We start from the raw sequence: 21,937 nt of genomic DNA, 5'->3' as shown, positions 1-21,937 counted from the left end.
TGAGAGGTGGCATGACCAAGCGGGATATTTACTAATTACCGTCTCGGAAGCGAATAATGCGAAGTTTTCTTAATTAAATTCTGGGCGCCACTCCAAATGTACTGTGTTAGCAGCACCAAATCATTTTGATATTAACAGGGCGTACTTAGGTACAGAAGCTGAGCTTTTTGTGACGCTTTTTTCGTGTTTGCTTTCGGCGCAACGCCAAGATGGCGTGCACTTGCTGTGTTTGACATTAATAATTCTTTAGAACCAAAGAAACTAATGTGAAAATTTTGTTTTGCGCATTTTTCGCCATCAATGCATGGCTAGACCATTTATACCTTTGCTGTGAGTATGATCCTTACTTTACTGCTGCCTTCGGCCCGAAGTTCTCGAGTTGTGCGAGTAGCCGCGCCTACATGCTCCGGACACTCGCGTCATACGCGTTGCATTTGCGGGGGCCGGAGTTTGGGCCCAACTCGAAATGAAGACATTACACGGCAGTACGCATTGGACGCAGCTTCCGTGCCGTACTATCGCGTTTATTGGTTATGCACTCTATTATTGGTCATCTGTAACTTTCACTGTTCCAAGCTCTTCCGAGAGTCTGCTATCACCGGATCCACTCCAGCTGCTCCCAAACGATAATAGCCAGGGGTGTGATAGCCGTGGAGAGCCCACATCGGCAGCATGCTCAACATTCCTACTTCTAATCTGCTTGCTTTCTAGGGGAGTAAAAACTGAAATCTGTTTTTTTTTTTTTTTTTCGCGACATTCATGCGCGAAACCCCGACCAATGGCTTTGATGGACTCCATATAAAAGCGAATGGGTTTCGCTCCTTTTCTTTTTTTGTGTGTAAAGCAGAAAAGAATTAGCAGTTCAGGATGGAGTGTCAGCGTGTCTTTGCCGGCTTCGTCCTTCGCGGTCACTTCTAAGTTTCGCTTTTCATTGCGTGGGCTCTCACTCGCATGAAAGCACCGTGTGTCAACAAGTGCTTATAATAGAATTTTAGAAACAAAAGATGGTGTTTCGAGAAAGCTAAAGACACAGAAACTACAAGCTTGTGGTGGAGCAACGGGTGATACACGATACTGTTGGAAACCCACCCGTTTTTGCGAAAATGACTGGGTGGGAGGCAGAAAATATTTCGCAAAAGCGGGAATTTCGTTAAACGGGGTAATTGAAGTCAAAGTGTTATGGACGTTTGAACAGTAGATAGTGCGTTTAAACCCAGTTTGCGCGGAAACAGCGGGATATAGCCGCAATAACATGGTTAGGCGGGCTAGTTGGTATTCTGAATTCATGGCTGTAACTTTTGCGCAACTTTAGACAGACACAGATACAAAAAGGGACACGAAGACCAGCGCAGAACTCTATAACTCTATAAAATTTAAAGAAATGAAGTCCTGGGTGTGTACCTTAAACAGGGAAAGTTGTACTTTATTCCCGAAAATTTGGAAAAATCAGGTCATTAAGTTGGTTTCCAACTTTATTCAAAAATGGCGTTTACTGCCAACGACAAATGGGAAGAAACAACGAAAAATATCCTATAAAGGGTATCGCACATTTTAGGTGTTATACAGCACACTTTCTGCTTATAAATTGTATAGTCACCTTACCAACCGTCACGAATGTGTGGATGTTCCCAATGCCTTGCAAAGTGGCTGAGTGGCTGGAGAAGAAAAAAAAAATCACAACTGCATGCTGGTTTGGAGGTTCAGCTGAAAAAGTTACATTGGAAAAACATATGCCCAACAGGTCACAACCACATTGTGTTGTCACCAGCTGCCGGTGGGTGGTTTCCTGACTGTGAATTTTTCCGTCAGTGTGTCAAACTGTCTTTTTGTGTAGTCCCCTTGGCCTGGCCAGGAAGTACTGCAATGGATTTCCCAGCAATGGATTTAAATGCAAGACTTGTTCCTGTACGCAGTCCCATGGGCCCGTGGGGGGCAGCTGGCCAGCTGACCGGCGGAAGATGACCAGCGACAGGCTATAGAAGTCCATCCGGGCACACAAGATCTGGACCCAGGGATCAGGATGGAGTACCCAGACGAGGAGCCGGGGGCCGACCTCAAACTGCTCATGGCCGAAATGAGTGAGCTGGTGCACGGAATATGACCAGCGTGGAAGCTTGGGCTACTTGATGGAGCATGGCGAAAAATAAAACAGCACGAAAGACGAGGACAAAGGAGGAAACAGCGCTGTGGTGCTTCCTCTGTTGTCCTTGCCTTTTGTGCTGTTTTACACCTGGGTTGCACTACATCAATAGCGGTCTTGGCAGGCAGGGATTGGCATGTTCATGGCACTGCAGTGGAGGGTGGGACAGTGGAAATATGGACGTCCCATCACCGTGAACATGCCATTCTACTTGTTCGATTTGCTATGCTGGAGTGAGATTGAACATGGCTGCAGAACAATTTACATCTTCCCCTGTCTGGCTGCATCAGCTGTTTTGTTTTTCTAGCGGTTATCTACTATTTCACTCTTTAGTGGCTCCATGTGCTTTGTGTGCGCAGGGACCCTAACATATACCCTTGTTGCACTTAGCCAGCATATCGGTGATGGTCGTAATGTACTGCTGCCTGTATTCTGTGCAGAGAACCAGAACTTCGACGTGATCCGGTTCGCCTCCTACCGAACGGCCTGCAAGCTTCGCTTTGTCCAGAAGCGATGCCAGCGTGAGCAGCCACCATTGTTGCACTTTGTACATATGGGTGGAGAACGCACTCTCTGCCTCGCATTGCCGAGTAAAAAAAAAAAAAAGTGAGCTTTGGTTGGAAAGGCTGGAGCGTTCTGAACAGGGATGTGTTGAATGAAACATGCAAGAACAAAATGCTTGTGGCTGCGCAGTTCGTGTGAGCATTTAGCACTGCTGGGACCCACTGCCTCCTAATTAAGTGAATAAAAAATTGCTGTGTGTCTGCTTTGCACCGCTGCTTTTTCATTTGAACGTTCATTAGCAGCTTTGTGCTCGTGCATTGGCAATAGTGCAGGTGTGTCAGGCCTGCATATTATGAAAGAGCCATGTTACTGTCTATTGTGGATGGAGTATGGGGAGTCTTGTGGTGTCAAAACTAAAAAAACAAATTGTGGAGGCTCCCGAGAAGGAATTGTCAGGTAGTCTGTGAGAATTTTTTACTGTGGCTCATATCCACCCATACCTTTCTTTGGATGCCTTAGGCCCTGGGGATTGTTATTAATTAAAGGGAATCCTATTAAATGCTCCATGTGGCCCATGCGCACTTAAAAAGCGCTCTTATGGATTCCAAGGAGGTGGGGTGGTTGCCTAAGAATGCGTATGTGTTAAAAAAGAACAGTTACAGCATCTAACTGCAGTACTTCAAGCATCGCAACAGCCGTTGTTGTGCCTTTGAGCAATCTATTCCGCTGTTCAGATACTTTGGGGAGCGTGGGGGCCCAGTGCTTTGGCCGTGGGTTTCCTCAGAGTCTGTGCCAACGGTTGCGGATTCCCGAAGGGAACACTCCTGCCCCTCCTTTCCCCTTCTCCCTGAGCAGTGCACCTGGTGGACCTGTGGAACCTGATCGAGGCGTTCCGGGAGAACGCGCTGCACGTGATGGACGCGCAGGCCCCGCTCGGGGTGACCCGGGTGCGGGCCCTGCTGGGCTCGCTCTACTACCAGCTCAACAAGCGGCTGCCCCCGAGCCAGCAGCTCGACCTGCCCCACTGCGTCGGCCTGCTGCTCCAGTGGCTCCTCGCCAGCTACGACCCGTCAGTCTCTCCTCTCTCGCTCTCCCCTCGTGCCCTGCCTCTCCCCCGCCAACCCGTCTCTCGCCCCGCCCCGTGCGCAGGGAGCAGCAGGGCTGCGTGCGGGTGCTCTCCCTCAAGGTGGCCCTGGCCATCCTGTGTGCGGGCAAGCTGCTGGACAAGCTGCGCTGTGAGCACACTCCTCCTTATCCGCACACCCTCCCAATTCGCACTCCACCCTCACAGACCCTGGTGACCTTGTCCTCGCACGCAGACCTGTTCTCCCTGCTGGCGGACAGCAGTGGGCGGCTGCCCGTGTCCCGTTTTGGACAACTGCTCGAGGAGGCCCTCATTCTGCCGGCCTCCGTGCTCGAATCACCCAGCTTCCACTTTAGCGACTCACTGCCCACCAGCATTTTTCACCAGGTAAGCCACAAGGCCTCCTGGCAAACTGCTCTTCTGGCAAAGCCATCTCTCCTCCTCGCAGTCCCGCGTGACGCTCAACGAGTTCCTGTCTGTGCTGACCAGTGACGGTGGGCCCGAGTGCCTCGTGTGGATGCCGTTGCTTCATCGCATGGCCAACGTCGAAAACGGTAAGTGGGCCCCCTCGCCCATTGCATGGGTGCACTTGCCTTGCACAGAGCTCAGGGTGCACAAGAAAGTCCCAGTGCAGCCTTGGCCAGTGCTGTTAGGCAGCCAAGGAATAATCTGATACACTGCATCCACCTGACACAACTAAAAAGGGAAAAAGGGCAAGTTTAACACTCTAAGGGCCAATTTAACGTCCTAAAAACGTACCAAAATCATCAGTTCATTTTTTTTAGTAGTCGTAATTTTTCCATGCAATTCTGATTCTTAAAATATATTATGTCAGTGATTTCTGTTTAGAATTAGCACAGAAATTAAAAAAGAAGAAACTGCTGTTGAGGGTGGCTTTTCCTCAATGCATGCCATGATACTGGGAGAACGTACTGAAAGTCGAAGTATTTATTTGATGCAATACATGGTAACACACTAACACAGCTTTCTGTACTGCTTCAAGAAACAACTCTTTTTCTTGGAGCATCGCCGCCACCGGCACTGTTATTGCAAAGCGCTATTATTAAGTGACTGTTGCCAGGCTTAAAACAAGCAAAAGGCACAAAATGCAGTTTTCATTGACCTCTAAACCCATCTAGGGTTCAAAATTACTAGCAAAGCAGTTGACGACTGTGATACATCTGGCGGCAGAAGGAGTGGAAAATCGAGCCGGACGAGTGTGACTCCTCATTAGTGATATTGGTACAAACTTGTGTAATGAGTACAGTTCGGGGTTGGCGGGTAAACGGTTAAGGTTTGGCAGCCATGCAAAGAAGCCAGTGCCCGAGAACAGGTGTTTTGAGTACAGCTCGGGGTTGGCGGGTAAACGGTTAAGGTTTGGCAGCCATGCAAAGAAGCCAGTGCCCGAGAACGGGTGTTTTGAGTACAGCTCGGGGTTGGCGGGTAAACGGTTAAGGTTTGGCAGCCATGCAAAGAAGCCAGTGCCCGAGAACGGGTGTTTTTTCGCGGCTGGGTGCTCCAAATGGAAAAGCTGCCTCACCACAGTGTTTGCCTACGTAGTGCACTGTGGTGCTGCACAACAGCTTGTGTGTGCGAGTTTTGGACGGCCCCAGTGTTACAACGGCAGTGTGCATGCCCACTGGTGCAGTGCTGCACCCAGTGCAGTGCGACGGCTGCAACCGGGACTCCTTCCTGGGCTTCCGGTACAAGTGCCAGCGCTGCTACAACTACCAGCTGTGCCAGGACTGCTTCTGGAGGGGACGCACCTCCGGATCACACACCAACCAGCATGAGATGAAGGAGTATGCCGTCTACGTGAGTGCACCACTCTGGGGGGCTTCTCATTCGATAGGGTGCTCTTGTAGATATTTTTGTCTCCACTAAGTGGAACGATGATTTGTGCTAAAACCAATGTTTTGGCCTCATGACAAACAACCTGTTCAGTGCGAACACCGAACTTAGGTTAGAGCACTTGTGCTGCTAAGGCTGCACAAAACACAGATGGAGATAAAGAAAACACAATACATCGGCCCCTCTCCCTCCCGCATAAAAGTGCTCATACATAGGTGCAGCAGTTGGCGGAACCATCTTTTCCTACTTTTGGAGTTGGGACCATTTGTTCCGGGACCATTTGTTCCAGGACCACTTTTTCCGTAACCGAAAATAGGGGGTAGAAGCCAACAGAAGAGAAAGGGAGAAATCCCGGGCCATCTCCACTATACGCCTCGAGCTTCGCGATCGCTGCGCCGCCTGCCGCCGCTTCTCCGCGGTGTTGACGGGATGTGCGCTGCGTGGCTGATAGGGGCTCGTGCAGCGTTTTGGTTGTGTTTCGCTTCTTTTCGCTTTTCCGCGCCCTAAAAAAACTTGTTATGGTGACGTATATAAGCAAAGAGTACGTTTAGGTCACTTAAAAAGAAGCTGCGTCTTAGTAGAGCACGCGATCGCCTGCAAGAGCTACCCGGGTATACGCGGTTGCCGCTCTTGCGGACGTCGGCGACGGTAGAAGCATATCACCCCTGTCACCTCCAAATACGTCAGGCACAAATGAATTATACTGCCGCCTCATTTAGACCTGATACTTCAGCACAGTGAGGGGTTGGCTTCATTTTGCAGTGTGAACAACGAATGCGGCTTCGTTTCAAATATATACGTCGCAGAAAAATATGTTTCGGGGATGTGATTATCCAATCCCGGACTTATGCCTTTTATAAGAATATAAAGAATATATGTTAAGTATATTCCAAGCCTGTACGTCGTTAAATATGTGCCCACACACGCCTTATAGCAAGAACCAAGGCAATCTAATATTAAACCACGGAAAAATACATGCTGTGCAAGTGCGGAAGAAACATAATAACTCTAACGGAGATAAAAAAATACAGTGCAGCTTATGACATGTTAAAGACGTTCGTGGAACCTTAAGCCAGGTAGGGCTCACCAGACCAACTATACGCGAAATGCACTGCTATTTCGCGAGACGTTTGGAGGGGGGGGGGGGGGGGGGTAGAGGAGGGGGACGCTGTGTATAAATGCGGAGCGGAATCAAGCAATGAACGTTTTAGTAATCACAAACACCAATCTCGCATCCACTGTCGGTTTGTCTTTCGACTTCAACGAACAGCTGATCGTTAGGCGGACGCACCTTTGGAAGTACACAGGGTAGGCAGTTCACACGCGATGAAAAGTGTCGTTGGAAGAGTGTGGTATGTGATAAGGCCCTCTGATTTCAGTTTCTCCTTTATTCTTAAGAAGCGTTTAGTCGCCGACGCCGATTATATTCTAAGCCCGTCTGCGCGCTGCTCGCAGAGGATATATGTAGCAGATGAATGTTTGCGGGCGCTCACCTTACGACAAGGCGACTCCTTGTCGTGTGCTGATCCCCGAGTATAATTCTGCATTATCCGTCGTACTTACATTGAATATTCCCGAAATTAACACACACTGGCTTGTAAATGGTGGTGATCAATATCTGAGGCATATGATTGGCAAATGTAACTGGCGTGCTGTCAGGTATGAGTGTTCCGCTGAATATGTAAGCGCATAAAACTGATTTACATCGTAGTGTATACCCGTAGCATCAACATCTGAGGAACCGGTGGTTACGGAGACACTGCTAGTTAATTCAGGGCAGTGTAACTGCAATCAGGTTTACGTATACGCCGGTTCCGCGACGCTGGCCTGTGACACACACCTGGCGCTTATACAGACCGAATATACCAGATTAAGATCACGTCAGAAACATTTACTCTCGTAAACACACCCCATTTGCGAACAGAGTGACTGCTCCACATAAACATGGATTTCCAACGCCCGCAAACGCTAAATCTCAGTCGTGAACATGCCGCAAAAGCAGCGGTGACAGTGGGGAGCGGGACGGAGACTCCCGCGCCTGCTTTCGAAACGGGCCGCTAGGGGGATTTCAGTGGCGCCCCTACAGGCCGCGCTCGAGGCGTATAATGTGAAGCCTGAGGAGGGATGAAGCATGCAGTGTATAAGTGTATTGGAACTGTTGGGGGGTAGAGGTACAGTGAAATCTCGATATAACGAATTTCAGGGGACCGCGGCAAATTGTTCGTTATTCTGAAAGGTCGTTGTAGCGAAAATCGCAAAATTTAAGACAACAAATAACATTTCAATGCCTAAAACGACCTACCTGTAGCGCTGTGCATCCTTGAAGTCATTTTTCAGAAAAAATGCACAAGTGACTGTGAAACAATGTACGTTGGCAATTTTCCTCTGGTGCGTGCAGCACAAACTTCCTAGCACGAAGGACTCCAACTCTTCCATATTCCTGTGGACTGACTCCGTGGCCGCGCGGTTTTTCCCAGCAATGTGCGATTTTAGTACGCTGTCCAGCACATCCGCAGTCGTCACGTGCTGGTCGCAGTCTTCGAGTGCTGCCGCGGCATCCTCAGAGGCATCGTCGTTCATGCCGTCCTCGCTGCCTTCTTCATTCTGAACGCTCACGCTCCGGATGATGTAGTCTGTTGTCAGCTCCGCTGATGTCCATGAAGATCCAGCAAGCCACCTGAGCAGCTGCGGAACGCAGAAAAACTTGGGGTGGGGTGTGAATAGCGCGGCCGCGGCTTTCTGGACTGAGAAGGCCATCAGTACTTCATTTTTTCTCTCTCTCGCGTCGGCTCCCACATTCCGCGGAGCAAGTTGCAAGACGTCCTCTTCTGCGCTGCGCTTTGCCGTGTCGTCTGCTAGCATATGGCTCTGGTTGCCGCGATTGTTTAACGGAAATCTAAGAATCTCCAGCCTTGAAAATATGAGTTCGTAATACTGAGGCGTTAACATGGCACGTAACTAAACAAAACGATCGTTATTTTGAAAAGTTTGCTATTCTGAAGTACGTAGTAGTGAAATAATTTTACATTAAAACTATAAGCAAGCGGCGTGGGATTTCTTAAATGTTTGTTAATCTGAAAAGTTTGTTAATGTGGTGTTCGTTGTACCGAGATTTGACTGTATACAGCTTTGCTGTAAAAGTCTCGTCCTTAAAGCACGAAGCGTTCTAGCACAAGGTGTTGGAAATCGAGTGTCCTGGTGTTTTCTTTTTGTTTTTTTTTGTACGCATTTTTGCCCATGGAGATGAAACGTTCTAGTGCTAGGCATCGGAAAACGAGTGTCCCGGTGTGTTCTTTTAGTACGCGTTATGTTCTAGCGTGAGGTGTTGGAAAACGATTGTTCCGGTGTTTTAGTACCATGACTACATGAAACAACAACAATTACAGGGGATGCCGACAGCTGCAGCCCCTAAGGGGCTTTGCCCCTAAAACAAGTGGGAGGGTGCAAGAAGGTGCAAGGGTGCAGAGTGCAGCACTTGTGTAGTCTTCTTAGCCCCACTCAAACTTAAAGGGCTGTGCAAAAGGGTAGACCAGGAAGGAAACAAGGCAGAGAAAGATCAGTGTGATACAAAGCACAAAACAAAATGTGTAGAATTCTCTGTTGGTGGTGTTCACCGCATTCGCCTGAACTGCAGCAGGAGGCACAGGACAGACAGGCTCCGGAAGCACTGGTACGCGTGTGCGCAGACTGGTGGACCCGGGAACTTGACTGCGCATTGTAATGTGTGTGGACGCCAGGCTTTATTCGAGCAGACCGCGGTCTTATTGAGATCACCAAAATAGCAAGAGAGGGAGGCTGTGGAGGCATACGGCATAGTATCAGGCGCATGCAGTGAATGCGTGGGCACTTCTTCCTAGTCAATAGGCACGTGCTATAAATTGCCTTTTTGAAAGATGCGACCGGGCCCCTGTAACTGCATGCCAGGAATCTGGAGATCAGGCAACTGCACAGTCCACTTGTGTATTCAGCGGTATGCATGTTGTGCGGTGTTCTTTCTTTTTCCGTCTCAACTGCCTTCCCCTCCCCCCTTTTTTTGTGAGTGTTTTCTTTTGTGTGCAGTCGCAGGAGACACTCCAAAGAATAAAGTTGTTAGTTCGCACCTTCCCACTCGTGTTGTGTTTTCTTGTTGTCTTCCATATTTTTTTCTTCTTTATTGCACGGAAATCTAACCCAAGAACATTTAAAGTAGCACCATGACTACAATGACGGTATGTTCACTGACGCATCTTTTAAAAGTCAGGCAGGCACACGCACGCCTCAAGAAAATGCAACCAGTTTGGCGGCTGCGATTGTGCCACATAGACACTATACGCAAGCTCACATTGTTCATGAAACATTGACTTAGTTCCCCAAGGTTCCTCCGCACTGCGGTCAATCATGCGACACTTTCATAGGCCAAACAATCCAATCGGCACAAAAAGGTCGGAGAGCACGGAGCAGTTCTTCACTGGCAAGAATTGTATACTGTAGGGGGTGATGTCTATGCTTTTCTTAAAAGTACGCCGCAGAACACCCCAAAAGAACACTGCATCCCGACACAAAACAAAGCAGTGATCAACTTTCTCAGGCTGGTTACACAAGCGAGAGTTCACAGACCAAGGCACATATACAGCTTTACTATTACTATTGAGCCATGTTTTAACAGGCAACGTGGATGTATGCAACTTAAAAAAAAGAATGTTTTTGCAGCCGCCTGGATACACATTTTCTTGTCGCATCATGTGTTTTGTACAGCCTAACAGCGCAAGTATAGTTTAACCTAAGTTCGAATGTACCAACCAGCCCAGAGAAGTGCTTTACTGAGCAAACACCTAGTTTTCTTTCGAAGCACGTGCCTCTCTATCCCCCTCTCCCTTGGTGGGGACATGCAGAAATCGGCCAGCAAGCAGCTGGGTCACTCCCTGCGCAAGTCGTTCCGGTGCGTCCCAGAGCGACCGGGCCGACCCCTGCCCCACTTCCCTGAGGAAGAGCACACCCTGGACTTGGCACACATCGTGTAAGGGCGGCCTGCATTACTACTCCAGTGAAAAACTTGTCCGTACTGATACACGTCACTCCTTCGCAATACGATCCCGATTGATGTGCCCAATGGCTAACGCAGAGAAACAGCAGCTAGTGCCAAGCAGTGTTGAACATGAGTTATGCTGCTGTGCAAGTTTATTACTCTGCTGGGTCATGTTCCTGAGGAGAAGGAGGTATTTGGGAATGTACCTGGTTTTAGGGAAAGATTTCAGTGCACGTACCTACATCAAAGCCATCATTGTGACTGCCTTTTCAAGAACTGAAGGATGACCCAGTCGTTATTCTGCACCATCACCTTACTATGTGGAAGAATGAGCGGCATCAAGAGCTTGCTAATAGTAAGTGGGTGGCAGTCATCCCACTGCTCGCTCCCCTTAGGCAGAACAAGGAGCGGCAGCGCAGTTCCACCCCTCAAAAAAAGTGATTGCTTCGTCCCGCCCCGTGCTATTGCGAACACCAGGACATCGTCCTGCTCATCACAGCACAGGGTGCCATGCATGCAGGCAGACATCTGAAATTCTTCCACAAGTGCCGTCAAGCTTCCAGGTTTTAAATGACTGACATTCACATTCTGAGATTTCCTCTTACAGGAAAGAAGCCAATTTTTCTCGAACATGGTTGTTACAGGGCACATTTTAATTACACTCCGTAATTTCATACAGCTGTAAAGGTCATACTTTGTGTGGTTCTAAATTTGCTATTTTGTGCTTACCGTGTCTTAGAGCTGTACAGAAGGATCTGAAAGGTGTCAGTGCTGGGGGGGTGCTTTCTAAAAGTACATGTGGATGTCCTTGTCTGTATGAGAGCGGTGCCTCACACAGGACTGACTGTGTGTGTGTGGTACGGTGTTTCAGTCCCCCGTCGCCAGCGGCCAGCCACAACGGCCTCCCGTCGCTCATGGGGCCCCCCCTGGACAGTGGGCAGGACGAGGAGCACCGGCTCATCGCCCGCTACGCGGCACGCCTCGCCCAGCGGCCCACGAGCACGTGCGGCGACACGGCGCAGCAGAGGGAGCTGCTGGCCCAGCTGGAGGCCAAGAACAGGCAAGGCTTTTCTCTCTCTCTTCCCAGTTACAAGCCAGACCGGCTGCAACTGTAGATGGGGTGTCGTCATCCGGAATGGTAGCAGTGTTGCTTCACCGTATCCGTTTACAAACAAAATAATCAGTAACCGTAAACAAATCCTTTGGAAGTGCCCCCCAATACACTCAAATTAAAAAAACAATACCCTACAGAGTGGCTGACCTCACCTGGAAGAGAAAAGGACCGATGCGACCTGATTGACGTCATTGAGGAAGGCGTCGGCAGAAGCCTGGACTGAGGCCTCTGAATGTTGCAACACTCCCTACAATTCCTTTCCTCCTCCTATCTTTTAATAAAATGTTCTCTCTCTCTCTCTCCACTTGAACGCCCATCAGCGATATGTTGAACCTTTCCGGAGAGATATCTGTGCCACAAAGAAAACAGAGGTAATAAAAGTCCATGCTTCTATGCCTCCTCCCCCTCCCGCCAACCCCCCCTCGGCGTGCAGGGAGATGATGGGCCAGATTGTGCGCCTGCGGCAGCAGCAGGAGCGGGAGGAGTCGATGCGTGCGGGCAGCCCCGCGCTGGTCGGGGAGCTGCAGGCCCTGCGGCAGCGCAAGGCCCATTTGGAGACCCACCTGGCCCAGCTGCAGGACTCCCGCAGGGACCTCATGCTCCAGCTCGAGGCCCTCATGAAGATGCTCAAGGTCTGATGCTGTCCCTCGCAGCCACTCTCTCTCTTCTCAGGGCTCCAATGCTAAATACTTCTAGTGGCTTGGTGGTCCTGCAGCCTGCTCATGTACCGATTCGTCTGTGTTGCTCGCTGTTTTTGCTGTCGTCCCTACGTTTTGCCCCATTTTGGGTGTTCCCACTGCGAAAATTAATCTGCAGAGTTCAGTCCCACGATGTAGGCAGCCTTTTCCATCTGATGCCTCTAAAGAGGCAGCTACAGCCATTGCCCACATCATCGTAACGCAGACTCCATTCAGGAGGTTGCACTAAATTTGACAGAGCTGCAGCCTTGCTTCCGACCTGCCGTGTAGTGGGTGTGGAGGTCGCCAGAGACTGGACCGGCAGCGCTGCCTCTTTCTCCCCCGTGCCCCGCCAGAACCACCAGCGGAGCCCCCGGTCGACACCCAACAGCTCCCCGCGGTCCACGGCGTCCCCACCGGAGCGGCCGCCCTTGGTGGCAGCGCACCTGCAGACCCCCGACAGCCTGGTGGGGCTCGGGGCCGACGTGCAGCTGGCGTTCGGCCGCACCCCCGAGGGCTGCCGGCAGCTGCGCGACCACCTGCTCGTGGCCGCAGACTCGGTCACCCACGCCATGTCCTCCCTCGTGCGCGAGCTGCACTCCGGTATGCCCCACTGCCCCAACGGAAGAAAAAGTACGAGTAGAAGGCCCTCGTGTCCCAGTCCTCCCCAACACAGCGTCTGTAGCAGTGCCCCCTAGAGAACCAGTAGCAGTAGAGTGGTGTCGCACGTAGCTGGTTTCAACCAAACACCAATAGCACAGTATGTTACGCTACTGTGCTTCTCATTTGCACCACCCACCGGCAGCACACCAAGCCAAACCAGGATATCGTAACCTCCACCACTGACAAGCACTTGTGAGTTGCACAAAACTGACAACACATTATAGTGACAGCTGCATTGATGGGTGGAACTTATTCAAGTGCGTTGTCAGTGTGCACAAAAAAAAAAGGGTTAAGAATCAGATGGTGCTCCCCCCACCCCCATGGTTTGTGTTCCCACTGTTTAGCTTCTTGATCTTAGACCAATGAGGACCATAAACACTGAGCAGTGTGGTGCTGGTTGAGGGATCCGTGCAAGTACCAACGCAGTATAGATTACTGGCAGTGCCAGTAGAGACCAACCCTGGAAAGTGGCATGTGCCGGTAGTGGTGCACGTTCGGTGTAAATGCCTGCTACAGAGGTCTCTGTCATAATGCAGGCGTGGGCTCTGAAGATGAAGCCTCCCAGCCGGGCCCAGATGGCGACATCAGCCAGCGCAATGGTTGCCCCGACCCGAGCCCACAGGTGATTTTGACACCCCCCCTCTTTATTCGTTAACAGTCCCGGAGGAAAATCCTGCTGTGTGCTGGAAAACTCCTGGTGGGGTTGATTCCTCATGCAGTCTCGCGTGATTGGCCGCCCAGGCTGTTTTTTGTGACGCTTTCGCATCCGCAGGCAGTCACGCAAAACCATAGGATGTTTTCCAGCACCCAGTAGGATTTTCCCCCTGTTGGCGTGATGCAGTGGTCATTGTTTGGTGCTTTTTGCTGCAGAAGGCACAAAACATTTCATGTTTGGTCCCACTATCCACGTATCAGTGTTGCATGTAAGGCTGTCTACACTGGTTCAGCAGTAAAATGTGCAGTGTTGGCTGGTGCAAAATGTTGCAAATCAAATCTTTGTAGCAGAGGTTGGGCATTGCATTTTGGGGCATTATTTTGTGTGGAAACACCACATACCAAGGAATCCACAATTTGTTACATGTGCAGTGACTTGACTCAATGGCAGCTAGCATCAAACCACAAGGTTACATTCAGCCTCTGCGTGAAGCAGGTGAAAACATCAACCAAAGCTCGAAAAATGCAAGCTGCGATAGCATGTTCACTGGTTCAGCAGTACAGTGTTTCGACTGATGCGCCACCAGTAGATGGCCCCTATAGTTGTGAAGGTGCTTTTGTGCTAATGTTACAATCCACTTTCTGCCACAGTATACAATTTCCCTAGCTGAGTCACTAATCCAGGACTTCAGTGAACGTAATTCTGAGCCAAATTGGTGTTTTTTTTTTCAAGCAGGTATAACACAAAGGAAAAAGTAAAAAAGAATTTCCCATTCACCGAGTAACAAAGCCTGGAAACCAGCGGATCCCCCAATGAGCTTGTATTCTCAACATGTCTACAGTATGTTTTGCACGTCTGCAAACCTTGCCAGTCAGGTTCCGGCAGCATAATGTCTTGCAAGCAGTGCACGCAAAACTGCCTGTAATTTCAAGGGTCCCAACAATGATATGTCGGTGGTAAACAAGGACAGTGCAACAGCCCTTGGAAGGAGATTATCGTGTTTAAACTCAGTTTGCGGCCAGTAGTTCTGATGTGAGCTGTAGGGGGAAATGTAGGAGTGGCGTGTCCTTTTCAACTTGTTCCAATGAGGCTTCTTCCTTTTGACCTTTCACATGCCAAGAGACCAACTCGGAATAAACTTGGATTGGACTAGTGATTTCTGCAAAGCATGTTGACTTCCATAAAAGCAAAATGTGCATTGAGTTCAACTTTCATGTCAACACTCGTTGCAGGGGTACCGATACCCCTTGGACAGTAAAAGCTAACTTTTTGCTATGAGCAGGCCTAGTAACCCAGCATCAGCTTCTGTCCAAAACAGGTCGCGGAATGTCCAGTTCCGAGGAACTTCTCGCAGTTTGGCGCATCTGCTGAGTTGACGCTCTTTGCAGGAGCTGTCGCCCAGCTGCCTCCAGCCCGGCACCACCGACGACGACAGCTACGTCCGCACCGAAGACGAAGAAGAGGCGGCCAACACGGACTGGGAAGAGACTGTGCATCGCTGGGTCAACCGCTAGGGGGGTGGACAAATAAACGGCCCCTCACTGCTCCGTTATGTCTGTGGCCGCTTCTTTAGGTACTCCCGCTTGATGGCCTCGCGTTCTTCGGGTGGTGGAATCTCGGGCTCGATGCCTTTTCTTCGCCTGTCTTTGGCAACGTGCAGCTGAAAGCAGCCACAATGCACACACGGTCACCTCTTTCCAATGGCACTGGTAATTCGCAGAGGGACACATTTGTCTACAGGTGGAAACTGTTTTCTCTTCATGCAAACATACACTGCAATGTTGCAAGTGTAAAACTTAAATCAATGTAAATTCATCTTGTGGCGCATTGGTTTAAATCTATGCATTCTTTGACTTCTTATTTTTTGCATATAACTTGGATGCGCACGCAACATTAAGTGGCCAAGTTTGTTCCTGCTTTTTTCAAGGATCGAGACGGGGTCTTATACATAAGAGATACACGACAGGGACTGCACTGACAGGGACTGTCCTTGTATTTTTTTGTGCTGTTTTGCCTAGATTATGTACCAACACACCGCTTTCGACACTGTCAGTACACTAGCCAGGTGTTTCTCAGTAACTGGTCTAGCACGCTGCAGAATTGTTTTACTCATTTATAGCAAGCAGCACATAGAAGGGAGCCTTCACTATTGCCACTGCATTCTTCAGTGTAGCGACCAGCCAGTTTGATTGCAGAAGCACAGTGTGGGCAAAGCTGGTGACCTGATCAACTTCTGACAAAGGTTCCATTAGTGCTTCGCAAAGCTGTATCACGTTTACATTCGTTTAGTTTCGACAAAAAACAAAGAAAGGTGACCTACCCAGAAGCCTTTGCAGGTTTTGAAGTTTTCGAACTGGAGCTTGCATTTGTCATAGTCGTACCCGTTATCTTCGAGGCACTGATAGCTCAACTTCTGCTCCTGCAACGGTAACGCAACACGACCATGTGATTGGACATTGGTCAACGTTGCAGGTGCGACGAGCACGTTGAATTCGTCTCACCTTAAGACACGGATTGTTCTTTTTCTGATGAATCGCATTATCAGCAGAAAGTTCCCTCATTGAACGGTTGGCCATGGGGAGCTCGACGCAGAGGTCACCCTCGTAACGCAGCGCCTAAACGCACGAGCGTACTACTTTCCGAACGCCAAACCTGTTGAGATAGCGCCGACGTTTTACCACCAAATGAGCAGAAAAGGCTCTACAAAAGTGTCAGCATTACGCGAGCCCAATGCTGCAGACCAGCTGCGCTTGCAAATAATTTCCTACGCGCATGGGAGTAGCAAGGACAGCGCCATGTTTGTTTACACAGCGCTTCAGGCGACCTCTTAAATTGCAAGTTTCGTTAAAATGGAGCCAACGGACCCTACTCCTTGTTGGGAAGCCTCAAAAACAGCGCTGAAAACGAAATTGTAACAAAAGACAGCAAAAAATTGCACCGTTTAAAAAATCTTGCAACGTGAGCTGTTGCAGCGTGCACAGCGCACTGCTTGCCCAACGTTACGAGGGCAGGGGCTCCACACTCGGTGCGTACAATTCTTTTATTAACGTGTCATCGAAGTAAAGCTGCACACGCGTGATGCCAGCCATGAGCGTTTTGGAAGAGGTCTTCGTTAGTTATGTGAAGCGTTGCGGCTGCGCTGGCTTTTCAAACCGGCAACAGAAGTTAGGGTTACACGCGCTGCGCTCGCATCCAGTGAATGGTTTTTGGTGTACCGAAAGCTTCATACACAATGCTGTCCAGGCAGAGTCCTCGAAAATCAACTTAAATAGTACAATTACGCAATCGCTCGGCATTTGCAAGTACTGACACTACTTCCCAAGTTTTACGCACGTGTAGCCGCTTACGGAACCCACGCTGCTGGCTGCTGACAGTACGCGCTTCGAAGATCCCTGTGCGACGGTGGCATTACGTAAATCGCTCCGGAATGACTTCAACAACTACTGCTTGTGACCTGCACCGGTCATCGCGGGAGCGAACTTACGCGAACAACTTTTATGGGCGAGGTGTTTAACCCGTTGAACACCGATCCGCGTGCGTTGCAGAAACGTCCATTTCCCCTTGGCAGATGCCGTAAACTGTTGGAAGATGCTGCCGCAAACTTTTGGTTCGAGTGTAGATCACTTGCGCGATCTTAGTTCGGACGAAAAAGCCGCGCAAAGGTTGAAACGCGGAATTAGGGCATGGCCTACTTAACACTTTGGGCACGGAATCTTTGTGCTTGAGTTCGGCTTGCCGGAAGTTCTTCGCGCCGGAAGTTAAGATCGCGACTTCGCGCATGCGCTGTAGAAGGCTGTCTGCTTTCGGTTTCGGTTTCTGCCGATGGCGCGGCGAGGCGTGCAAGTGATGTTAGACCACGGTCATGGTTTGATTCGCGTGTTCTGTTGTCAATCCCGTAGAAGACTAGTAGAAGCACAAAAGTTTGACCAATTCATTCATTTCATTTTTTTCCCTTGAATAATGTAGTTGTTAGCGCGAAATTAAGTGAGTAGCAGTCGGAGTCGACATTCGACCTAACTTCCTTTTAGTTACTCTTTCGAGGAAATTTTTCCTTATTAAGAGCTGACGATTTAAGAGTATGCGCGAATGGAAAAAAGCGTAGATTTAAAAAAAAATGATTGTGATTCTCCTTGTAAGGCTGCCTCGTTGCGCTGGCCACTACAGTGCCGTGCTTGCTAAGGACGGCGTGCGCGCGCTTCGCAGGCGGCCGCCGATGGCATGAGGGACGAGAGCTGGCCCGCTGGGGGCCGGCAGTACCGCTGCCCGACGGCGGGCTGCGGCCGCCTGTTCAGCTCCAAGTTCAAGCTGCTGCGGCACGCCCTGATCCACGGCGGCGAGCGGCCCTTCCAGTGCCCGTCGTGCGACCGCCGCTTCCACCGCAAGGACCACCTCAAGACCCACCAGCAGGTGCACGACCCCAACAAGGCGCTGCACACGTGCGCGCTATGTGGCAAGAAGTACAGCTCGGCGCTGTCCTTCCGCAAGCACTCGGCGCTGCACGCGGCCGAGGCCGGCGACCCCGTGTGCCGCCTCTGCGGCGCCGCGTTCGCGCGCCGCGAAGACGTGCTGCTCCACCTCAAGGTGCACTCAGGCGCCTCGCGGCTCGTCAAGCCGCCCACCGAGCGCCGCTTCAAGTGCGACCGCTGCGAGCGCTCCTTCTTCACGCGCAAGGACGTCAAGAGGCACATGGTCGTGCACACGGGCCAGCGCAACTTCCAGTGCCAGTTCTGCCCTCAGAAGTTTGGCCGCAAGGACCACCTCGTCCGCCACACCAAGAAGACGCACAACGGACAGGCCCCGGCCTGGACGGCGTTCGCGACGTCTGCGCCCGCCGTCATGACCGAGGAACCGTCGCATCGCCCGCCGCCGTCCAACCCGACGCTGTTGCTCACGGCCAGCTACTGTGGGGGGCCCAGCGTCGTGCCGGCGCCACCCCCGCCGCTGCCGCACTTCAGCCAGGCTTTCCAGTAGCCACGACGTTTTACTTTTCCCGGTCAGTGTGTCCCGCTGTTTAAGGGGCCACTGACCTGCTCAAAGGCACTGACAACTGCAGTGCGACAAACTTGATGCCATAATCTGTTCCCAGGCAGCTGCTAAACATACCTCAAAACTTCGTGTACCACAACAGATTTCACATTGCCATCTAAGTGCAGTTGGCTGTAGTTGCAACCCGAGCGGTCGCTTCACATTGCCAACACAGCTTAAACTTTACTCCTATTTTCAAAAAAATGGTACCGCTGTTGTAGTGCCAAAAAAGACCTCGTTACGTAGCTCATGGGGTGTTCTCATTTCAAGATCCCCAGGCAATCAAAATTAAATCCAGAGCTCTTTTCAAATCCAAAGCCATGCCTTATAAGCCAGACATAGCTTTGGCACATAAAACACCAAAATTTTCAAATCTTGATTATATTATTGTTCAGTTCGCATGAGCAGCTGCCTACAGGCCTCGCAACAAATTCCATAAAGATGCGTTTGCTTCACTTTCTGTACTTCTGCAAAGCCACTGGAAAGTTCACTTACTGCTGGATCAAATCTGTTGGAGTGTTCTAAGGACTAGAGAGCATTCACTCTTCTTTGCAACATTGTCAGTGAAAAGTGTATAACAGGCAAGCAGCCACCTGCTTCATTACAAGAAGCTAACCATGAAATGGTTTAAATGTTAATCCCCAGCAAAGCTGAATGTGCTGCTTCATTTTGAAGGCTGTTCTTTTGAGAGAGTAGCACCAACAGCACAATTGAAGTAGAGCGATGCAGAAACAGAGAGAGAGAGCAAATAAGACTGAAGTGGGCTACCAGATTAACCGTGGAAGCAGTCTGCACTTGTCATTGCCTTTCACTGGGTTTTTTTCAATTTGCCTGCACTCGTTGAACTTATTCAGGCAGTGCATCAGTCGCCTCAATTTTCGTATGGAGTGCCGAGCACTTGAACTTTTCTCTTCGATTTTTGATGGTGCAGAGAGCGCAGGACGAATTGAAAGCCTAGCTGCACTCCAAAAAAAAAAGGGAGGTGCAAAACCAGGTGAAAAAGTGCCCGGTCAATTCCATACAGTAGCGTCACTTGTGCTGAACTTCCGTGAACTAGTTCCAAGAGGGCAGACCAAATTGAAAAGACCGATTGTCCTTTTAAGGGCATCACTATTGGGTGCCTGAACGCCGTTGTTCATTACAGCACACCCAAACAGTACCTGTTGTTTTGCACTACACAGTATTTGTGCCGTGGGCAAACACATTTGCCTATGGCCAGCGCAACTTGTTTGTTTTACGTGAATATACCGGTGAGTCAGTCCTGTCTCGACGTCATACAGCCCAGTACGGCAGTGGTGCTTGGTCCGAAGAATCGGTCATGTTGGCATTCAGGCATCCGCATGTGTTCAGTCCATGTACCTGTTTTTACTCAGTAGCTCTTTTACAAGTTTTTTACGAGTCTTCTTTTTTTCTTTTACAGCCATTTATATTGCCTTATACACAATTCATATTATATGTATACATCAATGTTGACTACCTCAGGGGGAGATCTCCCCCACCAAGAACCCCCGGTGAGATTCCGGTGCCTTCGTTTGATACCAGTGATGTGTTCATGTTGTACTTGTGCCTTCTCTGCAACCAGCCTCAGCCAATGAGAGCCCCGGTGGAAGAATGATATAGAGGGATTTGAAGACATTCTTTATTGTATCCACTCTATTGCCACTTGCTTTGTTGTTTTGTTTGTCTAGTGGCAGGCCATAGTTTTGAAGTCTACTAGTGACTCAGTGTTCCCAAGTGCATTACAAGTGGCAGGCCATAGTTTTGAAGTTTACTAGTGACTCAGCGTTCCCAAGTGCATACGCTTGAGTGCATTACAAGTGTACCTGAATTTACCGAAGGCAATTTGATGTGGTCTAAGTGCAAACATTGTGAAGCATTACAATCGTACCTGAATTTCTTTGCCAATTTTGTATGCCCAATGTTCCTGCATTACATGCATGCAGGTATTTGTTTGTTGGCACTTGCAATGTTAACTATTTGCATCCATGCATGCAGAAAGTATTTGTACCTGAACTACTGAATTGTACCTGCAAACCTATGCTTGTTCGGAAGTTTCGGACACTCATGTTCTGCCGCTGCTGTTGCCTACATCAGGACTACAGACCAGTTATTGCGAACATGTGCAGCTTTTAATGTGAAAGCATCAAGTCAACTTGGTGGGTTGAAAATCTGGTGTCCTCTACACACTGAATGGCCGACCACTCAAAGAATTCTTGCAGAGAGGCCAAATTGATCAGGAAAGTTCCTGTAAGCGTTAATGCAGCTTTAAAAGATTCAGCACATTTGGTTGTGGGTGGGATTCGAACCGGAGCTTCTGGAGTCCAAGACAAGCACACATCCCCAATGCTAATACAGACGTAGAAATATTTTAGAGATATGTGTGGAAGCCTACATGGCTGAACAAATGTTGCTTGTAGAGCCAGCCTTAGATTTGACAAGCCAGTTGCAAGTGCTGTGCAGCTAAAAGTTTTGTCAGCTTCACACACACACAAAAAAAGTTCCTACTTTTAATTAAAAGGCCAACTGCACTCAATTTAACCTCGACGGAATTTATTCTTGATGTTTAGTATGTACAACCGAATAGCTGGGACATGAGTGGTGGCCCCGTGAAACGCCTCGTTAATCAGTCGGAAGCGTTTAAAAAAGCTCCGCCGCCAACCACACTGCACCTGCCGGTGGATTGCATAACCAGCCATGTTGCCTGCGACACTGGCTGGCTGGGGCTTCTTCCTCTGGCTAGCCACGCAGCTGGAGAACCGGTCGAGCACTGCTGCGAACACCTCGCCCATTTGCTCCTGGCTGTCCGGCCGCTCACGGGTCAGCAACGTCATTCGGTGCTCTCCTCTATTTCAAAACTGCCCTTGTTTGATCACTTGGTGCGTCCACACGCGCATCTCTGCTGTTGTATTTTGCATCTTGATTTTTTTTTTTTTTCAGCAGACTATACGGAAATCGTGTTTTCAAGAGGTCGAAATTTTGAGTGCAGTTAGCCTTTAACTCTCGAAGTACATGCAGTCCGCAAATCGAGCATGCGACATGTCTACTCTCAGCCCGGTTGTTGCAGTTTCCTCCTCCTCCCTCTCCCCTCGGCTGGTTGCAGACGTACCTGAGCCCTTGCACAACAGCAGAGGGCACCCCTAGTCACCCCCAGGTCACTGCCACGTGTGTGGCAGCTGGGGCTGGCCATAAAGCATGCTCACAAGTGCCTTCCTATTTTGC

General features: G+C 49.8%; 3 protein-coding genes across 5 annotated transcripts; 2 read left to right on the top strand and 1 right to left on the bottom strand.

The window, feature by feature from the left end:
* The first annotated feature begins 4 nt into the window (after positions 1-4).
* Positions 5-15,240, top strand: LOC144159428 (dystrobrevin alpha-like). 2 transcript variants are annotated; one of them, XM_077690910.1, is made up of 14 exons: positions 5-149; positions 1,914-2,078; positions 2,581-2,661; positions 3,500-3,713; positions 3,794-3,879; positions 3,964-4,115; positions 4,177-4,282; positions 5,377-5,543; positions 10,451-10,575; positions 11,456-11,644; positions 12,132-12,330; positions 12,732-12,978; positions 13,575-13,660; positions 15,082-15,240. In XM_077690910.1, the coding sequence occupies exons 2-14, from the start codon at positions 2,021-2,023 to the stop codon at positions 15,205-15,207; spliced, it is 1,836 nt and encodes a 611-aa protein (XP_077547036.1). In that variant the 5' UTR covers positions 5-149; positions 1,914-2,020; the 3' UTR covers positions 15,208-15,240. The 2 variants fall into 2 exon arrangements, with proteins under 2 accessions (XP_077547036.1, XP_077547035.1); XM_077690909.1 differs by lacking the exon at positions 5-149 and adding an exon at positions 172-330.
* On the bottom strand, positions 14,387-17,455 carry LOC144159431 (coiled-coil-helix-coiled-coil-helix domain-containing protein 7). 2 transcript variants are annotated; one of them, XM_077690913.1, is made up of 4 exons: positions 17,178-17,455; positions 16,195-16,345; positions 16,014-16,112; positions 14,387-15,353 (listed from the first exon to the last, which is right to left on the bottom strand). In XM_077690913.1, exons 2-4 carry the CDS (start codon positions 16,267-16,269, stop codon positions 15,243-15,245), a joined length of 285 nt encoding a protein of 94 aa, XP_077547039.1. In that variant the 5' UTR covers positions 16,270-16,345; positions 17,178-17,455; the 3' UTR covers positions 14,387-15,242. The 2 variants fall into 2 exon arrangements, with proteins under 2 accessions (XP_077547039.1, XP_077547038.1); XM_077690912.1 differs by lacking the exon at positions 17,178-17,455 and having other exon boundaries at positions 16,195-17,006.
* Positions 16,582-20,756, top strand: LOC144159429 (zinc finger protein PLAGL2-like). Its single transcript, XM_077690911.1, has 2 exons — positions 16,582-16,718; positions 17,897-20,756. The coding sequence occupies exon 2, from the start codon at positions 17,912-17,914 to the stop codon at positions 18,662-18,664; it is 753 nt and encodes a 250-aa protein (XP_077547037.1). The 5' UTR covers positions 16,582-16,718; positions 17,897-17,911; the 3' UTR covers positions 18,665-20,756.
* Positions 20,757-21,937: the final 1,181 nt, after the last annotated feature.

This window comes from Haemaphysalis longicornis, unplaced genomic scaffold (genome assembly GCF_048455015.1).
Source record: "Haemaphysalis longicornis isolate Haplotype H1 unplaced genomic scaffold, Haemaphysalis longicornis Haplotype H1 scaffold_10, whole genome shotgun sequence".
Lineage (NCBI taxonomy): Eukaryota > Metazoa > Arthropoda > Arachnida > Ixodida > Ixodidae > Haemaphysalis > Haemaphysalis longicornis.
Note: the sequence above shows the minus strand (reverse complement) of the source record. Positions and strands in the feature narration are given on the sequence as shown.

Bases quoted from the DNA above. Each gene is read 5' to 3' on its own strand.
- LOC144159428 (XM_077690910.1), top strand. From the start codon at position 2,021: ATGGAGTACCCAGACGAGGAGCCGGGGGCCGACCTCAAACTGCTCATG. The intron at 2,079-2,580 runs GTGAGCTGGTGC...TATTCTGTGCAG, and splicing joins ACTGCTCATGGCCGAAATGA to AGAACCAGAACTTCGACGTG. The intron at 10,576-11,455 runs GTAAGGGCGGCC...ACGGTGTTTCAG, and splicing joins CTGGACTTGGCACACATCGT to TCCCCCGTCGCCAGCGGCCA.
- LOC144159431 (XM_077690913.1), bottom strand. From the start codon at position 16,269: ATGGCCAACCGTTCAATGAGGGAACTTTCTGCTGATAATGCGATTCAT. The intron at 16,113-16,194 runs GTGAGACGAATT...TTACCGTTGCAG, and splicing joins AGAACAATCCGTGTCTTAAG to GAGCAGAAGTTGAGCTATCA. The intron at 15,354-16,013 runs GTAGGTCACCTT...GGCTGCTTTCAG, and splicing joins AAACCTGCAAAGGCTTCTGG to CTGCACGTTGCCAAAGACAG.
- LOC144159429 (XM_077690911.1), top strand. From the start codon at position 17,912: ATGAGGGACGAGAGCTGGCCCGCTGGGGGCCGGCAGTACCGCTGCCCG.